Source organism: Haematobia irritans, chromosome 2 (genome assembly GCF_050003625.1).
Source record: "Haematobia irritans isolate KBUSLIRL chromosome 2, ASM5000362v1, whole genome shotgun sequence".
In the NCBI taxonomy this organism is placed as follows: domain Eukaryota; kingdom Metazoa; phylum Arthropoda; class Insecta; order Diptera; family Muscidae; genus Haematobia; species Haematobia irritans.
The window spans coordinates 203,244,076-203,264,291 of NC_134398.1; the positions used below are offsets into that span (position 1 = coordinate 203,244,076).

At 24.9% G+C, this 20,216-nt stretch overlaps 1 protein-coding gene across 2 annotated transcripts in view; it reads right to left on the minus strand.

Annotated features, from left to right (window-relative positions):
- The window catches only part of LOC142226951 (protein FAM107B), a 31,867-nt gene extending 20,943 nt beyond the window's left edge, over positions 1-10,924 (minus strand). Inside the window, exon 1 of one of the 2 annotated variants that reach the window (XM_075297214.1) lies at positions 10,591-10,924. In XM_075297214.1, the coding sequence (XP_075153329.1) occupies positions 10,591-10,654 (64 nt within the window). In that variant the 5' untranslated portion in view covers positions 10,655-10,924. The remainder of the gene's footprint in view (positions 1-10,590) is intronic. The other variant, XM_075297215.1, reaches the window with a different exon arrangement.
- Between the last annotated feature and the right edge of the window lie 9,292 nt (positions 10,925-20,216).

The following is a 20,216-nucleotide window of genomic DNA, read 5'->3' on the forward strand; positions in this document are numbered from 1 at the left end:
ACCAATTTTCGACTTTTATATCCCTACTGTGGAAAATTTTGGAATTTTTTTATTAAAACAAAATATAAAAAAAAAATATTTTTAAAACAAATTTTTTTTTATTTATTGATTTTTCTTTTTCTCTGGATAGTCTTTAACGATGAGAACTAGATGCATCATTTAGTAGTAGAAATTATTTTCTTTTTTTTCTCACTCATATGCCTCATGAATTTTGTTAATTCAAAACATTTGTAAATAAACTTCACATTTAACTTGTTTCTGTTTTTCTGCTAAATTGTCATATTAACCTAAAAATATTTTTTTTTGTTTCAAGACATGTTGTGTATAGTCGTTTGCAACAATCCATGTCTTTCGCATAGGGATGACAACAGAAACAGGAATAATTGTGGCAGTTTAAAAATTTGAAATTGAATTGAAATAAAATTCAATTCCAACTAGTTTAAATTTACAATACCATAAAGGCGATTCAAATTTTCAGCCACTTTTTAAGACTTCACCTAAGCCCGAAATATCATCTCTTTAACGCCATCTAGCGGAACCCTATAGGACTGGAATGCATCTTTAAATTTTAGCTACTTAATTTTAGCAACTTAAACGAAAACAAAAAACAAACATTAAATGACTGAAAATTACATTAAATTAATTTTAATAAAATTATTATAACTATATATATATATATATATATATATATATATATATATATATATATATATATATATATATATATATATATATATATATATATATATATATATATATATATATATATATATATATAAATTCCATTTAAATCAAATCATAAATATCTATGGCACCGTGGGAGCCACCGTGGTGCAATGGTTAGCATGTCCGACTTGCATACACAAGGTTGTGGGTTCGATTCCTACTTCGATCGAACACCAAAAAGTTTTTCAGCGGTGGATTATCCCACCTCAGTAATGCTGGTGACATTTTTGAGGGTTTCAAAGCTTCTCTAAATGGTTTCACTGTAATGTGGAACGTCGTTCGGACTCGGCTATAAAAAAAAAGTATTTCCAATTTTTTTTTTGAAAATTTTAATTCTATAGAATATTTTCGGAAATTTTATTTTTATAGAAAATTTTTTGAAAAGAAAATTATCAGACAATTTTATTTCTATAAAAAATTTTAGAAAAATTTTGGTAAAATTTTATTCATATAGAAAATTTTCGGAAAATGTTATTTCTATAAAAAATTTTCGGAAAATTTTATTTCTATAGAAAATTTTTGGAAAAATTTAATTCTATAGAAAATTTTCAGAAAATTTTATTTCTATAGAAAATTTTTGGAAAATTTTATTTCTATAGAAAATTTTCGCAAAATTTTATTTCTAAGAAAATTGTCGAAACATTTTATTTCTATAGAAAATTTTCGGAAAATTTAATTTTTTGTTTTTTAGTGTTCGTTTGTACTTCAATCATATTTGTTGTTTTGATCTCAGCTTAAAAACCATTGCGTTGACTAAAATACAAGAGTAGCTTAACCAACAGAGGAAAATAATGTTTGTCAAATTTATTTGGGCAAAGCCCTATAGACTGCAAGATGGTTGGATGGACGCACGTTTCGGAGTTACCACATTCCTTATCAGCATCCTCTACTTGCAGCAAAACTATCAACCAATTATCAGAATAAATTCGGGGAAAATTTAAAAATTTTAATTCTATAGAATATTTTCGGAAATTTTATTTTTATAGAAAATTTTTCGAAAAGAAAATTATCGGACAATTTTATTTCTATAAAAAAATTGTAGAAAAATTTTGGTAAAATTTTATTTCTATAGAAAATTTTCGGAAAATTTTATTTCTAAGAAAATTGTCGAAACATTTTATGTCTATAAAAAAACTTTCGGAAAATGTTATTTATATAGAAAATTTTATTTCTATAGAAAATTTTTGGAAAAATTTATTTCTATAGAAAATTTTTGGAAAATTTTATTTCTATAGAAAATTTTCGGAAAATTTTATTTCTAAGAAAATTGTCGAAACATTTTATTTCTATACAAAATTTTCGGAAAAAGTTTTTATATAGAAAATTTTCGGAAAATTAATTTTTTTTTATTGTTCGTTTGTACTTCAATCATATTTGTTATTTTGATCTCAGCTTAAAACCCATTGCGTTGACTAAAATACAAGAGTAGCTTAACCGACAGAGGAAAATAATGTTTTTCAAATTTATTTGGGCAAAGCCCTATAGACTGCAAGATGGTTGGATGAACGCACGTTTCGGAGTTACCACATTCCTCATCAGCATCCTCTACTTGCAGCAAAACTATCAACCAATTATCAGAATAAATTCGGGTAGTTCACTTAACCCAAAGTGAACCACACTTGAACCTTCCGAAAAGATAGTCGGCTTTTGCCGAAATAAATCTTTAGACAAACATTTCTCTTTTCCTTCGCCAGTTTGGGTTTAGTGAACTACCCGAATTTATTCTGATAATTGGTTGATAGTTTTGCTGCAAGTAGAGGATGCTGATGAGGAATGTGGTAATTCCGAAACGTGTGTCCATCCAACCATCTTGCAGTCTATAGGGCTTTGCCCGAATAAATTTGACAAATATTCTTTTCCTCTGTTGGTTGGAAATTTTTATTTCTATAGGAAATTTTGGGAAAATTTTATTTTTATAGAAACTATTATTTCTAAGGAAATTTTCGGAAAAATTTATTTCTATAGAAAATTTTCGGAAAAACTTATTTCTATAGAAAATTTTCGGAAAATTTTATTTCTATAGAAAATTTTATTTCTAAAAAAAAAATCGGAAAAATTTATTTCTATAGAAAATTTTCGGAAAATTGTGTTTCTATAGAAAATTTTTGGAAAATTTTATTTCTATAGAAAATTTTCGGAAAAAATTGATTTCTATAGAATTTTTTTTTTGGAAAATTATAAAAATTTTTTGAAAAATTTTATTTCTAAAAAAAAATTAATGCTGTAGAAAATTTTCGGAAAATTTTATTTCTATAGAAAATTTTATTCCTAAAAAAAAAATTCGGAAAAATTTATTTCTATAGAAAATTTTCGGAAAATTGTGTTTCTATAGAAATTTTGTGGAAAATTTTATTTCTATAGAAAATTTTCGGAAAATTTTATTTCTATAGAAAATTTTCGGAAAATTTTATTTCTATAGAAAATTTTCGGAAAATTTTATTTCTATAGAAAATTTTCGGAAAATTTTATTTCTATAGAAAATTTTCGGAAAAACTTATTTCTATAGAAAATTTTTGGAAAAAATTGATTTCTAAAGAATTTTTTTTGGAAAATTATAAAAATTTTATTTCTAAAAAAATTAATTCTGTAGAAAATTTTCGGAAAATTTTATTTCTATAGAAAATTTTATTCCTACAAAAAAAAAATTCGGAAAAATTTATTTCTATAGAAAATTTTCGGAAAATTGTGTTTCTATAGAAATTTTTTGGAAAATTTTATATCTATAGAAAATTTTCGGAAAATTATATTTCTATAGAAAATTTTCGGAAAAAATTTATTTCTATAGAATTTTTTTGGAAAATTTTATTTCTATAGAAAATTTTCGGAAAAAATTTATTTCTATAGAATTTTTTTTTGGAAAATTATAGAAATTTTTTGGAAAATTTTATTTCTAAAAAAATTATTTCTGTAGAAAATTTTCGGAAATTTGTATTTCTTCTATAAAAATAAAATTTTTATGAAAATTCTATTTTTATAGAAAATTTTATTTCTATAGAAAATTTTCGGAAAATTTTATTTCTAAAAAAATTTTCCAAAAAATTTATTTCTATTGAAAATTTTCGGAAAATTGTGTTTCTATAGAAAATTTTATTTCTACAGAAAATTTTCGGAAAAAATTTATTTCTATTGAATTTTTTTTGGAAAATATAGAAATTTTTTGGAAAATTTTATTTCTAAAAAAATTTATTTCTATAGAAAATTTTCGGAAATTGGTATTTCTATAGAAATTTTTGGAAAATTTTATTTCTATAGAAAATTTTCGAAAAATTTTATTTCTATAGAAAATTATTTAAAAATTTTAACTCAATAAAAAACCTTCGGAAAAAATTTCTTTCTATGGGAAATTTTCGGAAAATTTTATTTAAATTAAATCATAAATCAATATGCAAAATATTGGGATTTCTGAATGTCGACATTGGCATCCCTACTTTTTACCATATCTTATGATGTTATGCTTAGTCTTTAATAGCTGGGTATTTTTCTAAAGTCTTTAACTGATAAAGAAAAAAAAACAACATAAAAGCGGAAGAAAAGCGAAAAACGTTAAAAAAAAACTAAATAGCATAGACTTGAAGACGTCTCTACAGTTGTTGGTTTTGTTGTTGTTTTTTTTATACAAATTATTTACAACTGGATTTTTGTAAGCCTGATGGTTTGTAATGACAAAATTTTTGCTTACTATTCAAAAGATGGGAGCATCACAACATGACGAACGATTGCGTACAATTGGCTTAAGGCAACCGAAAACACAACGAATTGAGGTCATCACAGTAAACTGAGGGACATTACTAAGGATTCCTGATGATGATGATGGCAATGCAAAACGCAAATAACTGCAATCAAGAGGTCTTCTATGCAGATGCCAATTAATGTGAGCGGGGACACAAATAACAAGTTAATCTTCACTTTTACAATAAATCCTTTAATTAAAACATTTAAGCTAAATAAATTGTGGTTGGCTCGTAGAATAGAATTTATTCGTCTTTAATTTGCCTAATGAAAACGAGGCAAACACAAGTAAAATCGTATATGCAATTTAATCAAAAAAAGGGGAAATTTGTATATACGATAGACAATGTACAGTAAGCGCCATAATGAACAGTACATACGAATTTATTTTAAAATATTTTTTGTTGCAGCCTTTATATTGGAATAGTTTGGGTAAACGATAAAATTTTTTGGGCAAAAATATTGCAAGAATTTGAAGAGTTCTTCCGATTATTATTGTCTATATTTCAAACTAGAAATGCCGACCTAATCGGTGGCTTTGTCGACTAGGCCAAAAATTGTATGCGCCGGCTTCATTTTCTATTTCAATACCATATTTTTTAACAATTTCTTTATTTCATATTTTATTTCCTGCATTAGAAAAATTTTGCATTTTTTTAAAGATTTTCTAAAGGTCTTTACATTAAAAATTGTCTACCATTTATTTTTTGCTATTGCTTTTGTAATGCATCCTTGCTTTTTTATTTGTTTTTTTTTTTCTATACTTTTCCTTGGTATTTTTTTTGTTTTCTTGCACAAATGTTGAAGAGATTTTATCTCATAAATTACTCAGAGGCTCTTCAATAAAGATGACCTTGAAAGAGGAAATAAAATGGAATCCTCTGCAAAGAGTACAAACAGACAGACAGACACATTGGCAAATCAGATGGCATTTGACCTTTAAATGAATCACTTTGAGGTTACAAGTTTTTCTATGACATTGACATAAAATGGATAAATGTTTGCATGGATGTCTAAGTAGATAGAAAAAGAGAGGATGGAAAAAACACTTTATGAACTTTTATAGGAAATTAAAATCAATATATGTTTTATTAAATGTGTATCTGTTAACATTAATGAGTGCATCAATTTTTTGCGAAAACTTTATTTATTTCTATAGAAAATTTTCGGAAATATTTATTTCTATACAAAATTTTATTCATATAGAAAATTTTAGGAAAATTTTATTTCTATAGAAAATTTTCGGAAATATTTATTTCTATAGAAATTTTTCGGAAAATTGTATTCATATAGAAAATTTTCGAATAATTTTATTTATATAGAAATATATCGAAAAATCGTATTTCTATAGAAAATTTTCGGAAAATTTTATTCATACATAAAATTTTCGGAAAATTTTATTCATATATAACATTTTCGGAAAATTTTATTCATATAGAAAATTTTCGAATAATTTCATTTCTATAGAAATATTTCGAAAATTCGTATTTCTATAGAAAATTTTCAGAAAATTTTATATCTATAGAAAATTTCCGGAAAATTTTATTTCTATAGAAAATTTTCGGAAATATTTATTTCTATACAAAATTTTCAGAAAATTTTACTTCTATAGAAAAGTTTAGGAAAATTTTCGGAAATATTTATTTCTATAGAAAATTTTCGGAAAATTTTATTTCTATAAAAATATTTCGAAAAATCGTATTTCTATAGAAAATTTTCAGAAAATTTTATTCATATAGAAAGTTTTACGAAAATTTTATTTCTATAGAAAATTTTCGGAAATATTTTTTTCTATAGAAATTTTTGGCAAATTGTATTCATATAGAAAATTTTCGAATAATTTTATTTATGTAGAAATATATCGAAAAATCGTATTTCTATAGAAAATTTTCGGAAAATTTTATTCATACATAAAATTTTCGGAAAATTTTATTCATATATAACATTTTCGGAAAATTTTATTCATATAGAAAATTTTCGAATAATTTCATTTCTATAGAAATATTTCGAAAATTCGTATTTCAATAGAAAATTTTCAGAAAATTTTATATCTATAGAAAATTTCCGGAAAATTTTATTTCTATAGAAAATTTTCGGAAATATTTATTTCTATACAAAATTTTCAGAAAATTTTACTTCTATAGAAAAGTTTAGGAAAATTTTCGGAAATATTTATTTCTATAGAAAATTTTCGGAAAATTTTATTTCTATAAAAATATTTCGAAAAATCGTATTTCTATAGAAAATTTTCAGAAAATTTTATTCATATAGAAAGTTTTACGAAAATTTTATTTCTATAGAAAATTTTCGGAAATATTTTTTTCTATAGAAATTTTTGGCAAATTGTATTCATATAGAAAATTTTCGAATAATTTTATTTATATAGAAATATATCGAAAAATCGTATTTCTATAGAAAATTTTCGGAAAATTTTATTCATACATAAAATTTTCGGAAAATTTTATTCATATAGAAAATTTTCGGAAAATTTTATTCGTATAGAAAATTTTCGGAAAATTTTATTCATATAGAAAATTTTCGAATAATTTCATTTCTATAGAAATATTTCGAAAATTCGTATTTCTATAGAAAATTTTCAGAAAATTTTATTTCTTAGAAAATTTTCGAAAAATTTTATTTCTAAGAAAATTTCCGGAAAATTTTATTTCTATAGAAAATTTTCGGAAAATTTTATTTCTATAGAAAATTTTCGGAAATATTTATTTCTATAGCAAATTTTCGGAAATATTTATTTCTATAAAAAATTTTCGAAAAATTTTATTGATATAGAAAATTTTCGAATAATTTTATTTCTATAGAGATATTCCGAAAAATCTTATTTCTATAGAAAATTTTCGGAAAATTTTATTCATGTAGAAAATTTTCGAATAATTTTATTTCTATAAAAATATTTCGAAAAATCGTATTTCTATAGAAAATTTTCGGAAAATTTTATTCTTATAGACAATTTTCGGAAAATTTTCTTTCTATAGAAAATTTTCGGAAATATTTATTTCTATAGAAAATTTTATTTTGATAGAAAATTTTCGGAAAATTTTATTTCTATAGAAAAATTTCGAAAAATTTTATTTCTATAGAAATTTTTCGGAAAATTATATTTCTATACATAATTTTCGGAAAAATTTATTTCTATAGGAAAATTTTCGGAAATATTTATTTCTATAGAAAATTTTCGGAAACTTTTATTTCTATAGAAAATTTTCGGAAAATGTATAAATTTTTCGGAAAATTGTATTCATATAGAAAATTTTCGAATAATTTTATTTCTATAAAAATATTTATTTTATTCATATAGAAAATTTCCGGAAAATTTCATTTCTATAGAAAATTTTCGGAAATATTTATTTCTATAGAAAATTTTATTTTGATAGAAAATTTTCGGAAAACTGTATTTCTATAGAAAAATTTCGAAAAAATTTTATTTCTATAGAAAATTTTCGGAAAATTATATTTCTATATAAAATTTTCGGAAAATTTTATTTCTATAGAAAATTTTCGGAAAATGGATAAATTTTTCGGAATATTGTATTCATATAGAAAATTTTCGAATAATTTTATTTCTATAAAAATATTTTGAAAAATCGTATTTCTATAGAAAATTTTCGGAAAATTTTATTCATATAGAAACTTTTCGAATAATTTTTTTTTCTATAGAAATATTTCGAAAAATCATATTTCTATTGAAAATTTTCGGAAAATTTTATTCATATAGAAAATTTCCGGAAAATTTTATTTCTATAGTAAATTTTCGGAAATATTTATTTCCATAGAAAATTTTAGGAAAATTTTATTTTGATAGAAAATTTTCGGAAAATTTTATTTCTATAGAAAATTTTTGGAAAATTTTATTTCAATAGAAATTTTTCGGAAATTTTATTTCTATAGAAAATTTTCGAAAAATTTTATTTCTATAGAAAATTTTCGGAAATTTTATGCATATAGAAAATATACGAAAAATTTTATTTCTCTGATTTTTTAAGAAAATTTTATTTCTATAGAAAATTTTCGAAAAATTTTATTTCTATAGAAAATTTTTGGAAAATTTTATTTCTATAGAAAATTTTTGGAAAATTTTATTTCTATAGAAAATTTTCGGAAAATTTTATTTCTATAGAAAATTTTCGGAGAATTTTATTTCTGTAGAAATATTTCGGAAAGTTTTATTTCTATACCTCAAATCACCAAACCAACAAACAAAAATTTTAAGTTCTTCTAAAGGCACAACAATATGTTCTTTATTTTAACTGCAGAAGTTCTTTTAAATAAATATTTAATAACTCGTTTTTTCATTTTCTTTAGTATGTAATTTTTACTTTTTTTACTTCACATAGGTTAAAAACAGGGTAAGAATTAACAAAATTTGGTGACAAATAATTTAAATTTTGTTGAAAAAAAAAAATGCTAAATCCATTCTATAAAAATGGCGTATTTTTGAAAATATTCGAGGTCAAATGTTTCAGATAAGCGTTAGAATGCATTAAAAATCAAAAAAATCTAAAAGCTATATATTTAGCAAAATATCACAAACTTTTTTAATTCACATCCAAAACACAGAATTCGGAGTGCACCTTAAAAAGTGATGCAAATTCAGTTCAACGGCTGTTGAAACGTTGGACGGTCCTATGGCAAGCCCATTCCAGCAAAAAATTTAGAAGTACTTCTAAGAGCACAACTTTAAAAGTACTTCCAAAAGTGTTCTCCAAAAAAATATAAAAACTTATTGTTACAAAATTTAGAAATGCTTCTTTCGTAGTAATTTTATCATATTTTTGTACAAACTTGTAAATTTGTAAATATGTAAATATATATCAAATTGGATTGTATATACAGATACATATAGCTTAATTTTTTTTTTGTACATAAAAACTTAGGTTGTTATGCCAACTCGCCCCAATAATGTCCAAGTGGCGCTGGGGCAAACCTTACCCATGTAAAGAATTGAAATAGTAATAATAATAAAAATTTTCTTTATTTTAATTACTCAGGAAGTTCTTTTAATTCAATTTTTTATAAGTTCATATTTCTAAATAAGTTTATTTATTTTTTTGTTTCAAATATGTTTAAAACAGAGTAAGAATTAATAAAATGGAAAAAATGCTAATCCATTCTAGAAAAATTGCGGAAATATTTGAGGTCAAATGTTTCAGGCAAGCGTTGGAGTGCATAAATATATAAAATATTATAAAATATAAAATATTATTTATTTGGCAAAATATCATAAATTTTTGAAATTCACATCTAAAACACTTAATTCGAATCACAGCTTAAGAAGTGATGCAAATTCAGTGCAACGACTGTGGAAATAGTGGACTTCCGACCTATGACAAGCCCATATTAAATTCCAAGCTTTTTTCCTGGGAAGTTTATTATACATTTAACTCACACTATTATTATTAATCACAAAATTAATTAATGCATTTATTTTTTATTTGAAATTGTTTCAATCACAAAAATGATAACACCTTTAACGGGAATCCATTAAAAAATTATCGAACGAATTAAAAGGTTTTTTAATTTAATTAATTTATTTGTATGAGTTTTTTTATTGATTTTTAACATGTTTAAAAAATTATTAAAATAATTTTTTAAATTGATTTATTCATTTAATATTTTTTTAACTTTATTTATCACTGAATATTTATTAACTGCAATACATATTTTATGAAAAAAAAACATATTATTAATATTTTTTCTGTGTATTTATTTGTATATATGTATAGCATTTAGGGCTTCTAATTCATAGAGCATAGATAACAATGCAAAACGAACAGCAGAAATATTTTTTTAATTAAAATTATATCAATCACAAATGAGTTATGAGTTGCTTAAAAATGATTGAATTCTATTGAAATGTCTATTAATTTAATTTATTTATGTGATTAAATTTTATGATAGATATTTTAAAATTTTTAATTATTAAATTAATTAAAATGATAATTTTCCATTGAATATTTTCTTAAAATCAACACAGATTTTAAGAATATTATTGTTATTTTTTCTGTGCATTTATTTGCATATTTGTATTGTATTAATGATTTTCTTTTTTTATTTATAGACTTAATATAATTGTAAGAAATATGTATTTGTATTAAGTTTGCTACAGTTTCCACTTACACTCACTTTCAAACATTTTCATGCGATTTAATATATCTGATGATATTGTTGTACGATTTGTCATAGTTTTCGAAGTTCACAAAAAACACACGTATATGTTGAAATTTTTACGTACTCAAGCGGAAAAGGAAATTAAATTAAATTAATGTGTTTTTTTAATTTACATAGGTTTTTTAATATTGTTTTTATTTAGTTTGTTTTATTTTTATTTACATAGTTTTTTAATACTGTGGGAAAACTCGATCGGAAATCTTTTAAGAGTTGCGTTGTTAACACGTTCATCAAATTATTTACACTAAATTAAAAAAAACACACAAGCCTAACATTTGCTTTTAATTGAATTTGAAGAAAAACTACACGCAAAGAAAAAAAACGTTTGGAAAACGTGTACCGAAAACGTTTTTCTTTTGTTAGAGTTTTTTGAATTGCTTCGAAAATTTTAAACTTTTATCACCAAAAAAATTCGTTTGTTACAAAATTTTTATTTTTTCAATAAAAAAAGTTATTTTTGAAATAACAACACAGTCCATTTCGTTTATATCAAACACTGTTCTTTTCTGACTTTAGGTCTTTAATAAGACACATTTTACAGTTCAAAATTTAATATAGTACAATGTAATGGTGAACATTTTTTCGGAATCTTCCGAATATATCTGGAATATATGTAAAAAAAAAACAAAAGCAAAAAAAAAAAAACTTTGGCCGAAGCAGGGATCGAACCCACGACCCTTGGCATGAGAGTCGGACGTAGCTACCACTGCTCCACGGTGCCAAACTAAATGTTTGTTTCTGTTAAATAAACTTTGTTTATTCGGTTCGTGGGCGCCGCAAGCTATGCTATATAAATATAACTTATATGGATATTTATCTATTGATGACCATAACAGGTACATAGCTCAGTGGTTAGTGTGTTGGCTTACAATGTGCATGGTCCGCGGTTCGATTCTCCGTCCAGGCGAAAGGTAAAAAAAAATTTTAAAAATTTATAAAATCGTATAATTTCTTCTACATTGTTGGTATTACAGGAAAAGGTGTTAAGAACTAAAAATCCTCGTGGATGTGAGAAAGATGTGAGGGACAATGCAATTAGCAAGAAAATAATGTTTTTTTTTGAGCTAGTCTTTATGAAATTGTTTTTACATCCTGGAAAAGAATAAACGTTTACCACAAAAAGTATATACTTTTCTTCCAAATACACTTCCTTACAGCGAAAAGCAAATGAGAAACGAACTTTGTTTGTCTAAAATTTCGTTTGGGAGGAAAGAATTATTTTTTTGCGTGTATAGTCCAGTGGTATAGATTTTTTTTGTTTGAGAATTGGCGTAAAAATCAATTGCAACAATAACTCAAGTTAAAAATGGCAAAACAAAAAAAAAAACTAACAGCCATCAACCACAAAAATGGTCATTTCCACCAACACCCGGTCGTGTTGGGGCAACACAACAAAAAATAAAACACAACTAACACAAAAAATAAAATCGTATTGGACGTATTACTGCATTGCTCTTGTTCTAGGCGTGTTTTTGCTTTTTTAGGAAAATTTTGTGATTTTCCATGCAGTGGCGTTTTGACTTTTCGGGCCTTATTAAGATTTGTTTGTATTTATTTTTTATGTTTTTACAAATAATAGACACAATGGCTAGCTATAGCGATAATGTCGTGATATATGTTTCCAATTTTTCTCAATGTTTTCTTAATTTAGAAAAAAAATTTTTAATTTTTTAGATTTTTTTAAGAACTGACGTTATAAATTTTTAAGGCCTTATATAGTTTTTTTTTTTTTGGCAAATAACACTCACAATGGCTAGTTATTGAAATCCTGTACTCACATATGTTTAAGATTTATTTTTTTTGTTTTAATTTTTAATTTTTAAAACTTTGTTTCCCAACTTTTCTAAAGCTTTGCATTTTTTTAATCTGACTTCATTCAATTCAAAATTTTTAAAGATAAGAGGAATTTTCTTCACCTTTTTTGGATTTTTTAGATTTGTTATGTGCTGGTTATTTGAATTTTCAGGTCTTACTAAGATTTGATTTTAGTTTATTTATTTAAGTTTTTCGTTTTTTTGTTGCAAATAACATTCACAATGGCTAGCTATTAAAGTCCTACCATTTTCATTATTTTTTTCTAATTTTAATTCTAAAATCCTAAAGATGAAGATGGCTAAAGGTTTCATTTGTTCATGTTTTTAGACTTTTAAGGCCTTATCAAAATTTGCGTTTATTTTCTTTTTGTTGGCAAATATTATTCACAATGGTTAGCTATTGAAATCTTGTATTCAGGAATGTTTAAGATTTTTTTTTGGTTTTTGTTTTTTTTCATTTTTTAAGATTTTTTTTTTGTAATAATCTGACTTTAATTCAAAATTCTTAAAGGAAGAATTTTCTCATTATTTTTTTATTTTTTTTTTAGATTTTTCATGTGTTTTGATTTTTTAGGCCTTACTATGATTTGTTTTTTTTTTTTATTTATAATTTTTTTTTTGTTTTTTCAAATAACAGTCACAATTGAAATCCTACACTCACATATGTTTCAGATTTTTTTCTAACTTTGTTTTTTATATTTTAGATTTTGTATCCCTATTTTGCTAAAGCTTTTCATATTTGTTTTAAATTTGACTTCAATTCAAAATTTCCAAAGGAAGTTTAAATTGTTTATTTGTAACTATTTAGATTTTTCATACGCTGGTGTTTTGACCAAGATTTCTTTTGTTTTTTCAGGCCTTATTACGATTTTTTTTTACATATTATTAATTATTAATTAATTATTTATTTATTAATTAATTATTTATTTATTTATTTTATTTTATTTTATTTTATTTATTTATTTATTTTATTTTTTGGTAAAATCAATCACATCGGTCAGTTATTGAAATGCTACCCTCACATATGTTTCCGATTTATGTATTATTGTTTGATTTTAATTTTTAAGATTTTGTTGTTTTTTAAATCTGACTTCAATTCAAATTCCTAAAAATAAGGATGCTTTTTTTAATGTTTTTTTATTTTTAACTTTGTCATTCCGTTTGTAACACATCGAAATATTGCTCTAAGACCCCATAAAGTATATATATTCTGGGTCGTGGGGAAATTCTGAGTCGATCATGTCCGTCCGTCCGTCTGTTGAAAAAACGCTAACTTCCGAACGAAACAAGCTATCGACTTCAAACTTGATACAAGTAGTTGTTATTGATGTAGGTCGGATGGTATTGCAAATGGGCCATATGGTCCACTTTTACGTATAGCCCCCATATAAACGGACCCCCTTATTTGGCTTGCGGATCCTCTAAGAGCAGCAAATTTCATCCGATCCGGTTGAAATTTGGTACATGGTGTTGGTATATGGTCTCTAACAACCGTACAAAAAGTGATCCACATCGGTCCATAATTATATATAGCCCCCATATAAACCGATCCCCAAATTTAACCTCCCGTGCCTCTAAGAGAAGCATATTTCATCCGATCCGGTTGAAATTTGGTACATGGTGTTGGTATATGGTCTCTAACAACCATGCAAAAATGGGTCCACATCGGTCCGTTATTATATATAGCCCCCATATAAACTGAACCCCCGGATTTGGCTTGCGGAGCCTCTAAGAGAAGTAAATTTCATCAGATCCGGCTGAAATTTGGTACATGGTGTTAGTATATGGTCTCTAATAACTATGCAAAAATTGATCCACATCGGTCCATAATTACATATAGCCTCCATATAAAGCGATCTCCAGATTTGACCTCCGGAGCCCTTTGGAGGAGCAAAATTCATCCGATCCGGTTGAAATTTGGTACATTTCGCTTGTGCATGGCAATAACAACCATACCAAACTTGGTCCGTATCGAACTATATTATATATAGCCCCCAAATAAACCGATTCCCAATCACAGAAAAATCACGATTGCCGCTCGAGCCAAAAATAATCTACCAATATTTTATTGCCATAGAAAATGTTGTCAAAATTTTATTTCTATAAACAATTTTTTCAAAATTTTATTTCTATAAATTTTGTCAAAATTTTATTTCTATAAACAATTTTGTCAAAATTTTATTTCTATAAACAATTTTGTCAAAATTTTATTTCTATAAACAATTTTTTTTAAATTTTATTTCTATAGAAAAATTTGTCAGCATTTTATTTCAGTAGAAAATTTTGTCAAAATTTTATATCTATAGAAAATTTTGTCAAAATTTTATTTCTATGAAGTATTTCATAGTTGGAGAGGAATATTTTGCAAAATCTTCCAAAACATCAAGAATTCTACCAGTCTACCAAACAGTAAAAAATCTGCAATTTTTGGTAGACTCGTGTTCATAATTGTATGCAGCGCCCATATAAAGCGACCCCCATATTTCAATTTTGGCTCTATAATTACAGCAAAAAAGTTCATATCGGGGATAATTATTTCTTCCCTATATATACCGGTCAAGAACTGAATATATACATATTTAATCGACCTTTCTTTTGTCTAATATATATCCCGCATGGACTAACTTACAATGTAGAAGATGATGTTAAGAAGTTTTAAGATCCCTTGCCATCGGCCGCAACCCAAGTAATTTAATTGTGGATGATGACTGCCTTTAGTAGAAGTTTCTACTAGAGGTGTGCGCGTGACTAAAATTTCACTCACACTCACGCACATTCACGAAACAAAATGTTTATTTACGCACGCTCACGCACGATACGTGTTGTAGCCAATCCCACTCACGCACATTCACGAAATGAAAACCAGTACTCACGCACGCTCACCCACGAACTACTTTTAAAGACTCACGTTCACGCACGATTCACGACAATTCCCGTGATTCACGACAAATTCACGAACCTCACGACATTTTCCAAACGGAAATCTGCAAAGGTAACAAACTTCAAAACTAGAATATAGTTCGAGAGCTAAATTAATTTCAGTTAAAATACGAATATGAATTAAATCTTGATTTTTTTCGTGAGCGTGATTTTGCAGAAATTTTATTCACGCACATTCACGAACCGATTTTATTTCTCACACACGAAATATTTATTTTAGTCCCATTCACGCACATTCACGAGACTTGCTTTGGATTTTGTTCACGACTCACGTGATTCTCGCGTGAATCACGCGTGTCACGAGAATTTCGTGTCACGCGCACACGTCTAGTTTCTACGCAATCCATGGTGGAGGATACATAAGATTCGGCCTGGCCGAACTTACCGCCGTATATATTTGTTTGTTTTTTTTTTTTTTGAGTTTTTAAGCTTTTTGATTTTTTTTTTTTTTTTTTGATTTTTCCGACCTTATTGACTTTTATTACCAAGGACTGAATAGTCTAAGTGAGCCTGAAACGAAATCGGGGTGCCACTTTAACCTTTAAACTAAGCTAAACATTTTCAAAATATAGTTTTTAAATCTGACTTCAAGTCAAAATTCCCAAAGGTAAGATGGAATTTCTTCTTTGTGTTTTTTCGAGAGTTTTTGAGTTTTCAGGCCTTACAAAAATTTTCTTTTATTATAATTATTATTATTTTTTTTAAATAACAAAATGGATAACTATTGAAATCCTACACTCACATATGTTTCAAATTGTTACTATTATTATTTTATATTTTTTAATTTGTTTTTATTTTTTACATTACTTTTTACTTTTTGTTTTTTTTTTTTAATTATTATTATAAATTTTTTAAATTATTTTTTTTACTCTTTGTTTTATTTTTAATTTCGTTTTAGTTTTTAGATTTTTCTATTTTGTTAAATTCGAAATTCCTAACGATTGTTCCCGCCACGTTTCCTTATTTTGTGTGTTTCTGTTTTGTTTTTTTAAGTTTTATAGTCTATCCAGCTTCGCTATGCGAAAATATGTAATTTTGAATTTCACACATTTGCGGCGTGTCTTTGTTGTTTCAGTTTTGAATCGTATGAAAATACTGACATATTCCAAGTTTCTCTCTGTAACGACCCTAGTAGTTTGTTTTGTTGGTTCTATCAAGGAATGTGGAATTTTGCAATCAAACCAGCCGAAAACAAAAATTGTAAATGTAGAGAAAAAAAAAACGAAATGAAAAACTAACATCTACCACTCCAACAACCACAATAAAAACAATGATGAAAATAGCAAGAACAACGTAAGTCACTGCATAGGCAAAGTCACGTTCAAATATCTGGTGGATGCAGGCGGCATGCGCCAGGTATGAATAGAACCAACAGCAACAATATGGGACAGTGGTTCTAAATTTAATTAAAATAAAAAAAGTCCAAAGAACCATGGATGCACACAGCGGCTATCAATACTACAACCCACCTTACATATTTCAAGGGTACTAAAAGTTACGGGTATAAGGTAATTTGAATCTCCCACAAAGTAGTTCAGAATTTCAAAAACCAAAATTGTAAATGTTTCAACACATATATCTCCACCGTAAACTTCGTATGGCCCTACAAATATGTTTGATTCCTATATTTCCCTTCAATAAACGAATTTTCTTTAACAAGTGAAAAAAAAATTGTTTTTGAAATTTTCTTGATTTTTTCGAAAAATATTTACCTTTTTTACCATATCAGAGTTCAAAATAAAGTTTATTTAAAATTTCTACAATTCACTTACATTTTCTTTCACTATGAATTCAATTTTTCTTTGAGTGTATCCTTACCTGAAAAAAAAAAAACAAAACAAAACACAAATTATTAAAAAAAAACATTTGCAATTACATTATAAAAAAAATCCATTTAATTCATCAAAACCACTGTTCAAATGCTGTATGATAACAATAACATGCATTCAGCCTCTCTTTATTTCACCATCACCACATATGTACATATGATGGTCACATATTCACCAGAGCAACAAACAACCTCCATCACCACCACCATCACCAATCACACTTTGATGTTGTTTGGCTGCCGAAGGTTGCTGCTTGCAGTTGAGCCTCTTGGGTGTTGCAACCACATAAGTGAGAAATCAATAAATGTTGGTAGTTGCCAAACAAATGAAAAGGAAACAACGTCAACAACAACAACAACAACTAAACAAAACCAGAACAATTTTCATTGCGCAGGCAAAGAGAGGAGAAAAACAAAACCATTATTTAACTAGGCCTTCATCATTCGGAAACATCATCATTGAAATTGCACTGTGGTGTAAAGGCGAGAAAAAAATCTTTAATACAGGGTAATAAGAAACTGAATAAATCAGGATGGAAACTGTGATTAACATTTTATCAATGATTTTTCAATTGCTTTCTTTTTGACAATTGATTTTTTGGAAATTTTATGAATAATTTCGTAATAGAAATTTCATAATTTGCACAGAATATACATATAAATAATTTTTTTTTTTTTTTTGAAATACTTCAAAGATTTGAATCCTTCACTTTTGGTATTGGTTCTGTGTCAAGGACAATGATTCATTAAAACAAAGATATTTTGGATAAAATTTAAATCTACACTGAAAAAAATATTGACCTAATATGAGGGATAATGCAATTTTAATTATAAGAAATTTCATAATTTTTGCTTTCATTTTTTTTAGATAGCTCACAGATTAAGTTGTGAAAAAAACTTTATGTTATTTTGTCCAAAATTTTTATATGAAAAATTTATTTTTGTCATATCTCCTTAAATATGGGTCCTAGAGCGAAAAGTATGTTAATTCCAGACTAAACCTCAAAAAATAAAAATTCTATGAAATTTTATATATACGCTTTTATAAGAAAAACGTAGTTTGGCCAAAAATATGCGCCTAGAGGGGAAAAAAGAGTAAATTAGTGGCTACCCGTCAAAAAATTAAATTTTGTATGAGAATCCTCGAAAATTTCAAATTCTATAAGAAATGCGTTCTAAATCGAATAGGACGTTAATTCGTGACCACTCCTAAATAATTAAAATTTCGATAAAAATCCTCGAAAATTCAACATTTTATACGGAATGCGCCCTAGAACGAAACGGACGTAATTCGTGACCACCCCAAAAAAAATAATTTATGAAAATTTATTTTGGCCATATTTATTCGGGACGAACCTAAAAATCAAACTCTCCATGAAAAACCTCAATAAACCCAAATTTTGATATTGTCGAAATACAATTTTGACAAAATTTTCTATGGAAATAAAATTTTGACAAATTTTTCTATAGAAATAAAACTTTGACAATATTTTCTATAGAAATGAAATTTTGACAAAATTTTCTATGGAAAAAATTGACAAAGTTATCTATGGAAAAAAAATTTTATAAAATTTTTTATGTAAATAAAATTTTGGCAAAATTTTGTATAGAAATAAAATTTTGACAAAATTTTCCATTGAAATAACATTTCGACAAAATTTTCTATAGAAATAAAATTTTGACAAAATTTTCTATAGAAATAAAATTTTGACAAAATTTTCTATAGAAATAAAATTTTGACAAATTTTCTATAGAAATAAAATTTTGACAAAATTTTCTATAGAAATAAAATTTTGTCAAAATTTTCTATAGAAATAAAATTTTGACAAAATTTTCTATAGAAATAAATTTTTGACAAAATTTTCCATAGAAATAAAATTTTGACAAAATTTTCTATAGAAATAAAATTTTGACAAAATTTTCTATGGAAATAAAATTTTGACAAAATTTTCTATGGAAATAAAATTTTGACAAAATATTCTATACAAATAAAATTTTGACAAAATATTCTATACAAATAAAATTTTGACAAAATATTCGATACAAATAAAATTTTGACAAAATTTTTTATGGAAGTAAAATTTTGACAAAATTTAGATAGAAATATGATTTTGATAAAATTTTCTATAGAAATAAAATTTGGACAAAAATTTTCTATAGAAATACAATTTTGACAACATTTTCTATAGAAATAAAATTTTTACAAAATTTTTTATGGATGAAAAATTTTGACAAAATTTTTGTGGAAGTAAAATTTTGGTAAAATTTTCTATTGAAATATGATTTTGACAAAATTTTCTATAGAAATAAAATTTTGGTAAAATGTTCTATTGAAATACGATTTTGACAAAATTTTCTATAGAAATAAAATTTTTACAAACTTTTCTATAGAAATAAAATTTTGACAAAAAATTTCTATAGAAATAAAATTTTGACAAAATTTTCAGTTTCCTTTATTATTATATAGAAATAAAATTTTGACAATTTTTTCTATAGAAATAAAATTTTGACAAAATTTTCTGTAGATATAAAATTTTGACAAAATTTTCTATAGAAATAAAATTTTGACAAAATTTTCTATAGAAAAACATTTTGGCAAAATTTTCTATGAAAATAAATTTTTGACAAAAAAAATGTTTGACAAAATTTTCTATAGAAATAAAATTTTGAATAAATTTTCTATAGAAATAAAATTTTGACAAAATTTTCTATGGAAATAAAATTGTGACCAAATTTTCTATAGAAATAACATTTTGACAAATTTTCTATAGAAATAAAATTTTGACAAAATTTTCTATGGAAATGAAATTTTGACAAAATTTTCTATAGAAATAAAATTTTAACAAAATTTTCTATAGATATACAAATTTTACAAAATTGTCTATAGATACACAAATTTTACAAAATTGTCTATAGAAATAAAATTTTGACTAAGTTTTCCATAGAAATAAAATTTTGAAAATATTTTCTATAGACATAGAATTTTGACAAAA